Source organism: Mus caroli, unplaced genomic scaffold (assembly GCF_978045245.1).
Source record: "Mus caroli unplaced genomic scaffold, Mus_caroli_1 scaffold_5, whole genome shotgun sequence".
In the NCBI taxonomy this organism is placed as follows: Eukaryota; Metazoa; Chordata; class Mammalia; order Rodentia; family Muridae; genus Mus; species Mus caroli.
This window is the reverse complement of record NW_028227260.1, coordinates 82,367,460-82,379,646: the sequence shown is the minus strand read 5'-3', so window position 1 is coordinate 82,379,646 and position 12,187 is coordinate 82,367,460. Positions and strand designations below refer to the sequence as shown.

At 36.5% G+C, this 12,187-nt stretch overlaps 1 protein-coding gene across 4 annotated transcripts in view; it reads right to left on the bottom strand.

Annotated features, from left to right (window-relative positions):
* Positions 1-12,187, bottom strand: part of Il1rapl1 (interleukin 1 receptor accessory protein like 1) — a 1,382,089-nt gene that overhangs the window by 45,597 nt on the left and 1,324,305 nt on the right. For all 4 annotated transcript variants that reach the window (XM_021153186.3, XM_085838132.1, XM_085838131.1 and 1 more), the window contains 2 exons: positions 7,397-7,529; positions 4,983-5,128 (listed from right to left, as the gene is read on the bottom strand). In XM_021153186.3, the coding sequence (XP_021008845.1) occupies positions 4,983-5,128; positions 7,397-7,529 (279 nt within the window). The remainder of the gene's footprint in view (positions 1-4,982; positions 5,129-7,396; positions 7,530-12,187) is intronic.

Below are 12,187 nucleotides of genomic sequence, written 5' to 3'. Positions count from 1 at the left end.
TTCATTTATTTTTTTTAATTGAGGATTTCATTCATGAATACTAACATTGCATAATTTCTACTCTCCCTTTACACCTTCCAATGTCTTCCACATTCCCACCTTTCCCTCTCAAATTCATGATATCTTCTTTAATTATTGTTGTTTTATACACACACACACACACACACACACACACACACACACACAGAGAGAGAGAGAGAGAGAGAGAGAGAGAGAGAGAGAGAGAGAAAGAGAGAGAGAGAGAGAGCTTGATAGTATCTTCTAGACATGACAACAAACTTGCACCTCAAAAATATCTCAAAAATATGCTTTCCTAAACAAACCCTATATAATGAAAATGCCAGGGAAAATTTCACAAGGTTCTGTTCTTAGATGAAAAACTGTTTGGCTCTTTTTGAAGCCAGCATTTAACTTTTAACTCTCAAGCTTTCTAGGCCAGACACTAGCAAAGTTAAGTGAAAATAGGCAGCTTACTAGACTTAGGAAAAAGAGTCAGGGCACTCACAAACAGGACTTTATTTCCCTTCATTTTCTCATTCTCTCTCTCTCTCTCTCTCTCTCTCTCTCTCTCTCTCTCTCTCTCTCTCTGTCTCTCTCTCTGTGTCTGTCTCTGTCTCTGTCTCTCTCTCTGACATGATTCTAATTTCCTATGTACATTTTAAAAAGATATAGGCTGGGGAGCAGGGGGAAGGGGGAGGGGATAGGAGATTTTCAGAGAGGAAATTAGTAAAGGGGATAATATTTGAAATGTAAATAAATAAAATATCTAAAAAAATAAAAGGATATAGAAGTTGACAACTTTAGATATTCTTAAGGCAGGATTTTCACTGGTGAAATTTCCTGGCTTCTTCAGCTGGCTTTGTAAAACCATGTTTTTTCTTTCCAAATAAAGATTGAGGGATAATAATTATATAGCATTGAGCCTACCTCAAATGTAGACTCACTTGATGGATACTGTAATTCATTGTAGGGCTTAAATAATGCTATATCAAAAACATTGACCAAAAAGGAACAGTGGAGGAAATACATTTAGAGAACATTGGATAAACTTTACCTCTCAGAAGTTACAGTTCTGAGTGCTAAAGATCGAAATCAGCTGTTCTCAACCTGTGGGTCTGTGGGTCACAGGCCCCCTCTCCTCCAAGGTCCGACCCTTTCAGCGGGGTCACCTAATACCATTGGGAAACACAGCTACTTACATAATGATTCATAACAGTAGCAAAATTACAGTTATGAAATAACAGCATGAGGAAGGTTGAGAACCACTGATCTAGATGAAACAAATATTTTGCTAGAGCTCTACAAAAAAAAAAAAAGTATTTTAAAAGAAAGATTTTGAAAACTGGTAAGTAAGGAATGTCTTAAGTTGGTGACCGAAACAAAAGAGTAACAATTACAGCTTCCAATTGTTTTTCTGAGCATTGGTCCTCTGAGAAATGTAGAAAAACATTTTTATAATTGCGTAATTGATAGTGTGACAGAAATCTGATAGTTTCAGAGACTTTATCATTGAAGATTCAAACCTATGGGATTATACTTGCTATGTTCTCTCTTTTGAACTTTGTCATGGTGGTGAATTTACAATTATGTCCTATGCTGACCAATTTCCTTGTTTTCAAGACAGGTGTGGTCATTCCATAGAATGAGCCCTTTGAGAGAAGATTATATCCATTATTGCCTTTGCAAGGGAAGACTCCTTTGCTCCAACTCTCTTACAAAGAAAGTGCACATTCACTGAGGCTATGCTAGTGCCTGGCAAAAAAATACAGAAGTGGATGCTCATAGTCATCTATAGGATGCAACACAGGGCCCTCAATGGAGGAGCTAGAGAAAGTACCCAAGGAGCTGAAGGGGTCTGCAACCCTATAGGTGGAACAACAATATAAACTAACCAGTACCCCCAGAGTTCATGTCTCTAGCTGCATATGTAGCAGAAGATGGCCTAGTTGGCCATCAGTGGGAAGAAAGTCTCCTTGGTCTTGCAAACTTGATATGCCCCAGTACAGGGGAACGCCAGGGCCAAAAAGTGGGAATGGGTGGGTAGGGGAGCAGGGCAGGTGGAGGGTATAGGGGACTTTTGGGATAGCATTTGAAATGTAAATGAAGAAAATATCTAATAAAAAAGAACAGACTTTCAGAGTATACAAACTCAAAGGACTCTTTGGGAATTAATGCTTTTATCTTAATAAGAACAAACTGTTGTTGATATAAATACAAATTTGGAAGAGTATCATGGGAAAGTTAAGTATTTGAGAGCAACCAAAATTGGCCATATTTGTCTTCCTTATATCTAGATAATCAATCAGTCACTAATGGCATTTATTATTCAAAAATTTCCTTGATTTTTCAAAACTGTACTTTTCTTTAATTGGAAACTTTAGTATCTTTGTATGACTAACCTTAGGCTAAACATGCTAGAAGTATCCTAGAGTGTTTCTGATCCATACTAACTGCATACCTGCCTTAAAAGTACAGCTCTATTCACTTCCCACATATATCCAGTACATTGTCAACCCTACTTGTTTATAATAATCCCTTCACTATCATCTCTGCCTTACTCCACATGCAAATATATTTTATCCAAACTAATAAATTTAAAATTCTTTTTAGATTTATTTTATTTTGTGTTTATGAGTATTTTGTGTGTGTGTGTGTGTGTGTGTGTGTGTACCACCTGTGTGCCTCTTGCCCATGGATGTCAGAAGAGGGTATAAGATCACATAGAAATGAAGTTATAAATTATTGTTAGCCACCATATGGATGCTGGCAACTGAACTCAGATTCTCTGCATGAGAAATATGTACTCTTAAATCACCTGCCCTCAACCCAATAGATTTTTAACATGTTTCCTAAGTTTTTCTTTACTAGTTCAATACTTAAGGACTATTTTAAATTCTTCATTTAGAGTATATCCAAGAAAGTTACAGGAATGAAACATATAAATGAAGAATGAGTGCATGGTGAAGTGAAGGTTCAGCAGGGTCATGGTGACTATTATCAAACATCTGATTGCTAGGGAAAGAACAATTGAAAGTATGGACTAGAGTCAATGGATACAAAACCAGAGAAATGGAAATGCTTTCTAACAGGTCCTTCCAACGCTAGAATGGATTTTCTAGAGTTGTAAGGTGATCCAGTATAAGCTGATAGGCTATTTTGAAGGTTCTTTGGCAGAATAAGTAGTTAAGTCTAAGGTCGGCTAAGGCTACTTTTGTACTTCTGTACATACATGGGGTCTCACTCAAATTCCTTCATTGTGTGGCTCTTGTTAAAGTACAGGAAGAAATGTTGCTAGCTGCTGCTTCCTTTGCTTCTCTCCTCCAAGTACAGCATAATATGCTACTTTAATATTATAGTCACCTTGACAGTCAAGGTGTCTATTTTAATAGCTTTCAGCAACACTATTCAAAGAGAATCTATTTCCCAATAAGGCAGGGAACAGTTTTCAGTGTTCTCTTTCTTTTCAAACCTCAAAGACTCTAGGACTGAAGATGTGCTTTGAAATTAAAATCAGTGTAAATCTGCTGAGTAAGAGAGTACAAAGTGTACTTGGAATAAGTAAACTAGAATGTTTTAACTTAGTAGAAAGGAGAAAAAATATTTTTTCCTGTAATGCTCATAAAAATTTCACCAAGTCACACATTTTATAATCATTTGTAACTTTAAACAATTCAAACACAACACATAGGCAGCACACACACAAACATGCCAACACATATAGCACATAAACAAACATGCAAACACACACACACACACACACACACACACACACACACTTGTGTATAAACTGATGAGCTGCTGTGGAGAAAAAGTTACTATTTCAGACATTACACTTAACTAGAACCTGTCTTACTTATAGTAAGTTACTATTAATCGTAGGAGAATATTATGTATGAAAAAAACTATATGAGGTTAAAATGTCAAGAAAGTCTGTATTGAGGAATTCATCAGACACAGTTCTTGAACTAATGGAACAACATTTCAATCATGACACACTTTATTGCATTAAAAATGAAGTTATTTTCATGACCTAATGTCTATTTCAAATACCATTTCACCAAACATCTTCTGGGTATAAGGACTGTATCAAGCCCTTCCTACTTGTTATTTTTGTTATCTTTATAAAACACTGAAGAATTGATATTTTCTACATTTTACATGTCATAAACTGACAATGAGAACAATTTTTTCAGGCTATATATTTGATATAAAAGCAAGGCAAAGAACCCAGAGTTGACTTGTTTGATTTAGTCATCTATCTATGATACTCTCTTCTTTTGTAGTAGTGGTTGTCTCTTTGTGATTTGCCATTGCTCTCCATTCTAAATTCTAAAGAAAGTTGCATCTAAATGATGAAGATGTTAACTGCTAAATGATTTTTAGATTTACAAAACCCAAAACAGCTGGGTGCCCTTAGACCAAATCAAGATGTGTCCTTTTTTAAAATTCCAGTTCTATGCATCAGCAAAGAAAAAGAATGGAAATTGTCTTGAGGATTAACTCTCATGCCAGTCATATTAATTTAAAAAAATACAGAAACTGGCATAGGAGGCCAACTTCAATCTTCTGGAGTGGGAGTCACATACTCCAGGATAGGGAATTGTTCCGGGCTATAATCACTCATAGAAAAGAACTTTCTTTCCTGTTGTTTCTTGCCTCTCTCTAAAAACAAAACTATTTCTATACCCTAGTTCTCTAAAACATGTTGTTCATTTAGGGACAAATAGCTAGGTGCTAACCCTTAATCAAATCTGGCTTTCTTCTACCAGATTTAACCTCTGATAATTGGCTTTTATACAGTGTGTTGATGGGCATGAGTCAGCTAACAACTTCATGGACATAGTGCTAATGGGATTATTTTACTTGTGCTAGGTTTATGGAGAAAATAATTTTAAGCAGGTAATTTCCTTTTACTAGATTCCAATGAGTTCCTTTCTATGGAACATTCATCTCCTCTCTCAAGCAGAGAAGGTGCCACTCACCTCGTTTATGAAGGAGAACACTGGCATGCCGACGTCCATTTCCATTTTCAACATAACAGGAATAGTTCCCCAGGTCACCTTCTTCCACGGAGTCAACAATTAATGAAATAGAAACTTCCTGTTCTCCAAGATGTTCCTTAAGGATTCTAAAACATAAAGGAAAACGCAACAAAAAATCCACACAAACATACACACACATGAAAAAGAAAGAATTGTAGGTGAATTTGAATCTGATGAGAATATACCTACAGAGTTTGTGCTTCAAATCTGGCTATGAATTGATGCTAAGTTAATTAAATGATATCATGCCCTTTTCTTCTTCACTTCTAATGAAGAAACTTGTCTTTGCAGATGCTAATGAACTAGCAGTTAATTATCTCTCATAGCAGGACAATCATACTGTCATAACAAAGAGGTGAGAGAGACCTTGAAGAAAAGTTTACAAATTGCTTTTCCTTTAAGAAGAAATATGATTTAAAAATGGGATAAGTGATTCTAAAATGTTAGGCTGGAAGCCTAATTATATATCAGATTATTTTTAACAAGAATAAGAAAGAAAGAAAATTTCTGAGTTATTTTGACATATCAGTTGAAACCTCCAGTCTGACTTATTTTTCCTAATAATACAAATGAGCTGCATAGTTTTAAAGAAATATGAAACTGTAAAGCCATAGACTAAAAGTTCTGGTATTTAATTCTGACTTTTAAAATTAATGGTAAATGCTCACTAATATGATTCTTAGATATTTTAGCAATCTCTTAAAACACATGAAAAATTTCTTAAACTAGGGTTCATTTTTTCCTGCTCTCAATATTCCTAGTTTCAAACACTTGCCTGGATGAATGTATATGTATGTATGTACACATACATATATTATCTATATTATTAAATAAACAATTTTCTAGAGCATTCATCCAACTCCTATAGTCAAAGTTGGACAGTTTAGGTTTATGGTACTTCTTTAACTTTAAAAATGCAAAAAGTATTGGTCACATTTTAAATATGAAAAAGGGCAAAGAAAGATTTTTGTACATATTAGACAATTGCCCATTTGGATTCTCCAGAATCAAATCGGAGCAGTTCTCAGTAAGATATTGTGTATTTGTTGCCAGAGAGAAGATCCCAGTAGAGATGATCTCCTATGACAGTTTTATACGTTTTTGCTTCGTACCGAAAAACATTTTCTTATATCTTTGTTAAAGTTTTAAAAGTCTTGACATTTAAAAAGGAGAACCATTGCTTAAATCCCAATATCCTGCCAGAAGACACAAGCTTTATATGGAAGAGTATTTAGAAAACAGTCATCATTTGTTTTTCTTATAACTTAGTTATCATTATGAAAGTCCTTGCTCATTTGCATTAGGATTTCAACTAATTCTTCATGTCTAAATACAATTTGCTTCTTCACTGAATACATTTTTGCTTAAATATAAGTGAAAAAAATATGTATATGCCTCAGTACAGGGGAATGCCAGGGTCAGGAAGTGGGAGTGGGTGGGTTGGGGAGCAGGGCAGGGGGAGGGTATAGGGGACCTTCGGGATACCATTTGAAATATAAATGAAGAAAATATCTAATAAAATTTGAAAAAAGTATAATGACTATGCCCTCAAAATAGATATGTAAAAATTTAAAGGTTCGTTCTTCTATTATTTCCTCTTCATAAATATTTATACCTTCAAGTAGAAAATTTGTATATCCTCCATCAACCCATCAAGCATTTAATATACTACTTGGTAGTTTTTAGATATGTAATAGCATTCACGGAAAATTTTAAAAAAAAGGTTGTATTTGACTCCATATAGTGCCTTGCTTAGGGTTCCTTTCAGGATTTCTTTTCAGAGACAGTATCTCATTCTAGCTCAGGCTGGCACTGAACTCACCAGGTGACCCAAGTTAGTCTTCAATTCGAGGCGACATTGCTGTCTGAGCTTATCAAGCACAGTATTTACAGACATCAGCCACCCTGCTGGCTTCCTCTCAGTAACTTTTAAAAGTCAATTTCGTAAATTAAAAGGACAATGATTTTTATAAGGTTAAAATGGGCTTCAACATTTTCCATTGTTCTGTTTTTAGTGTACTACTAGAGGAACGTTCCTTTTGAAATTATTCTTAGGTAGAGAGTGGAGTTTGTTTGTGGATATTGTCAAGACATATTATATGAATCCTAAAGCAATAATAATAAAAATATTTAGAATAAAGAATTACTCTTAGAGTCTTTGTACATGATGTTGACATTTTGTAATTTCACAAGCAGCCTCAACAATTATTTGTTTGACATAAAGTAATACAGAATTTGTTATGATAATTGAAAGACAAAATAATAACTTTGTTGTTTTGGCTCACCCTTTTCCTGCTTGACAAAGCAAATGTTAACTCAGCTCCACATGTTTAAAAGTATAAAAAATATTTTACCTAATGTCACTTTCCCAAACTCTATTTTCATCCAGATCTTCAATAAATTTCTCCCCTTTCATCCAGTAAATTAAAGGACTGACATCTCCACTGTACCCAAAGAAAGCTCTGCAGGTGAGGTTGGCTGAGCCACCTGTGGAGAAAAGTGATGGAAACACAGCATAAAACCATTTGTATCCATTTAAAACAAAACAAAACAAATCGACTAGTAAGAATGGGGACATTTCATTGATTTAATGAAACAGCTAAAAGAATAATTGACCAAGCATTTTCCATCATTGTCAAGTTTATCAAATGTATCATTTTTTTACCATATGTTTTATTTAATGAATGAGAGTTACTTGTGAGATTTAGAAGAGGATCCATTATTCTATAGAATGTTCTTCAATTGAGTCTTAGTGATTCTCATGATTAGATTGAGTTTATGAATTATTGGGAAGAATCACAGAAGAGATATATCCTTCTCAAGGCTTTACATCAAAGGGTATATGGAGAAACAAAACAAAATCCTTGCCTGAGGGGACAGTGCAACTATAGCTCATAGATTCAAGAGTGCTGCTAAGAAACTTTGACTCCATAAGGAATAACATTTTCTTAGCAAAGTACAATATTAGGTAGAAAATCACATTAAGATGAGTGAAATCATGATAAAAAGTATAGAATATTAATTGAGATAAATTACAAACATGTATGTAGGAGATTGTTTTCACTATTTTACTTCCTACATGCAGTTTCTTTTCATGTATAGTGGTATACATAGGTTAATTGACTACTTTAATAAGGTAAAGTTAAAGTTAAATTTTTGACTAAAAGGTAGAAGTGAATCTAATATCCCCAGAATACTATATTTATTAAAAATCCTTTACCTTTCACAACTATTTTATTTACTCAAGCCAGCATTGCACAGCTGAAATAGTCTAGCTGTAATTAGTTATATGAATTTTCTGGCTTCAAGTGGAACGTAAGAGTGGGATATGAGTCCAGTAAGAGACTGCAGGAACATGAATGTAAGAGAACACTTAGGCATGATTGCCAAAAGATGAACTGAAAAATGTGCTGACATTTAGAGTAAGCTAACTCTCTCTCCATTAGATGTAACAATAAATTATGATAACAGTGTGTATGACTCTGTGCTCACTGGGGTCCAGGAAGGTAGTTCTCAAGAATTGAAGGCCTCTTTTTATTAGACATTTTCTTCATTTACATTTAAAATGCTATCCCTAAAGTCCACTATACCCAACTCCCCCCAACTTCCTGGCCCTGGCATTCCCCTGTACTGAGGCATATAATCTTTGCAATACCAAAGGCCTCTCTCCTCCCACTGATGGCCAACTAGGCCATCTTCTGCTACATATGTGGCTAGAGACAAGAGCTCTAGGGGTACTGGTTAGTTCATATTGTTGTTCCTCCTATAGGGATGCAGACCCCTTCAGCTCTCCTCCTTAGAATGAGGAACAAAATACCCATGGAAGGAGTTTCAGAAACAAAATTTGGAGCTGAGAGAAGGTAGGACCATCCAGAGACTGCCCCATCCGAGGATCCATCTCATAAACAGCCACTAAACCCAGACACTATTGCACATGCCAGCAAGATTTTGCTGACAGGACCATGATATAGCTGTCTCTTGTGAGGTTATGCTGGTGCCTGGGAAACAAAGAAGTGGATGCTCACAGTCATTTATTGGATCAAACACAGGGCCCCCAATGGAGGAGCTAGAGAAAGTACCCAAGGACTGAGGGACTTATATCCAAGTTAGGAGTAGTAATGGAAATATCTCAAAATTGTGCTTAGGATTTCTATAGCATAAGCAAAGAGGAAAGTGCAATGTGCTTAGCTGTACTCTTTTAAAGAGCAGTCATAGGCATTCTTTGCACTTGGTTCTACACTTTCAAAAACAAAAATGTTTTCATTGGCTAAAATTAGTATCATTGTTTGAATTTTGTCAGTTGCACAAGAAATAAATCCAAAACATGTGTTCTAATATTTTAAGACATTAGTCTGTTGTATTCTTCATATTTTTATTTTTTCTACTATACTCTTAGACATTCTGTTTCTATATGTAAGAGTCATTCACCATTGTTGAACTAGATCAGTCAAGCCCAGAAAATAGCTACAAGATTTTCAGAGTCAAGAATGAAGCTCTTTCCAAGTTAAGTGGAACACTCCTTTAATCTTAGGATTTGAGAAGTAGAGGATCTCAAGTCTGAGGTCAGCCTAGATTGTATTGCACATTCGAGGCCAACCTGGAATATTATGTAGGAAGATACTGTCTTTAAAAAGTCTAAGGATTGACTCTGTAGGTTAGTTGTAAAGTGTTCACATAGCATGTTCCAGGTCCTGGGTTTGATCCTCAGCAATGAAAAAGAAAAAGTTTCTTTATTATTACTCTTTTTACGCAAACATTTTAAAATTTTGTAATATTGACTTCACTTCTTGTGATCGCTTTTTCTGGTTGTCAATTTGACTACACCTGGAATGAATCAAAATCAAGAAATGGAGGGCACACCTGTGGCCCACATCTTGTGGAATAGTGGCCTTAAAAAGCTTCGGCCCAGGCAGACTGGGTTAACAGATCTCTGAGTTCAAGGCCAGACTTGGACAGAGCAATTTCCAAATCCAGGCATGGTGATACACACCTTTAATTTGGGCCATACCTTCTTCTAGAGGCCTACATAAGTATGAAGGAAGACAGAAGGTTCACTCTGGCTGCTTGCACTTATTTGCCAGTATATATGTTGGAATCTACTTCTTCAGGGTTCCAGCTTATACAGAAGACCAGCTGAAACAAATAGTCTCTTGGGACTGAGAAACTACTTGATTCTGGGAATTTCCATTTACAGCTGCCCGTTGGTGGATTAGTTGGACTGCAGACTGCAAGTCATTATACTAAATTCCCTTTATATAGAAAAACATTCCATAAGTTTGTGACTCTAGAGAATCCCAACCTAACACATTTTTAGGGAACATTTTACATAAAGATTTACATAAAGAACATCAATATTATTGATAACTACTCAAGCATATATTTCTATAGAATGTATCAGGTGAAATTAATTTTAAAGGAGGTATTGTTTTAGAGACAAGGCTTTCCTTTGTAAACCATGCTGGATTTAAATTTAGGACCATCCTGCCTCAGCTTTCCTAGTGGTGGAATTACAGGTGTGTGCATTTTTACACTGGGTCATGAGTTTAAATTTTTAGGAGATGCATTATTTTATATGCAACTGAAATGCCTGTTACCATGGCCATAAATTACCAACAAATGCCAAACAGAATCAAGATATAGAATATAAACGGCATATATCAATAATGCACACAATCTGTTATTTGAAAGTTTAAGTTTTGAGATGAGATTCAGTGCCTGTAACTAATAAATAAAAACCTCTAGAGATTGTCTAGCTTTACAGTTCATTTTGCTAAATATGCATAGATTGTACAATGGGCAACTGAGCTTTATATTCCTTAGCAGAGGCCAACTGAAGCTCTTACTGGGTTCTGAAATAGTGTTTCAGATTACTCCTCTCCCAAACCCCTTAGTCAAAAAATCTTACTAGACCTCTGTCTATTTTCTCAGTCTTTTAGCACAGACATTTAAATAGAGAAAATATCATTAAGAAATGTGAGATATGTATCCTGAGGTATCCTAGAAGATCCATTACACTCAGAGAATTTGGTAAGAATACTCCTAAAGTCCCACAGCTACAGCTGGCTGAGAGCTCAGTGGACTCAGGAACGCATCACCCCCCAAAACCCCTGCCTGCCAAATACCACTCCCCTTTTGCCCAGTCCTTTCTGCTGGGATGGACTGCTAGCTAGTCTGCAGCCTAGAAGATACCATATCCTGAGTCATTCTAGGAGATCTACTGCTCACAGAGCAACTGAGCAACTGATCACCAGCTTGTCTGCTCCCCTGAAGACACCACAGCTTGAAGGCATCCCAGGAGTTCCTCTGTACACAGAGCAACCGGGCAACTGACATCAAAGTCTGAAGACTTCCCGGGGGCTCTGTGGCATGCAGGGCAATTGATCCAACAGACGAAAAGCCTCCCTGGAGTTTTGCTGCACACAGTGAAATAGAAATCACAGGTCATACCTCCCCACCCCCGGAGAAAATTGTCATATAGGACAACATCTTGACTACTCCTCTGAAGACCCAACAGTCTGAAGGCCTCCCAGGAGATCTACTGCAGCCAGGGTAACAGATCAGCAGCTTCTCTGCCCCTCTGAAGATGCCTCCTACTGCAGTTGGAAGGCCCCACAGAAGATCTGCTACAGTCAGTGATACAGGCCTACCAAGAAACCTGAAGCAACCCAGGGACAAAAGAAGCAGACTCCAGACAGTCACCCAGACCAGCAAACACAGTGAATAACCAGGTGACAAGAGACAAGTGCAAGACTATAAGCATCAGAAGTCAATATACATGGGCATCATCAGAACCCAGTTCTCCCACCATAGCAGGTGTGTTATATCAACAGGCAACAGGTTATATCAACACACCTGAAGATCAGGAAACTGACCTAAAAATCCTTTCTAATGAAGATAATAGAGTCCTCTAAGGAGGATATAAATAATTCACTGAAAGAAATACAGGAAAACAGAGGCAAATACAGGTAAGGTAGAAGCCCTTAAAGAGGAAACACATATTTTTCACGATGATGGCATTGTGTCCAGAATAGCATCAAGCCAGGACCAGCACCACCTTACTGTGTTTCATGAACTTGCCCATTTCAACATCAAGGAGCAGGCACCCACGATGGCACCTAGGACCACTCTTATAGCCATGCCCTGGT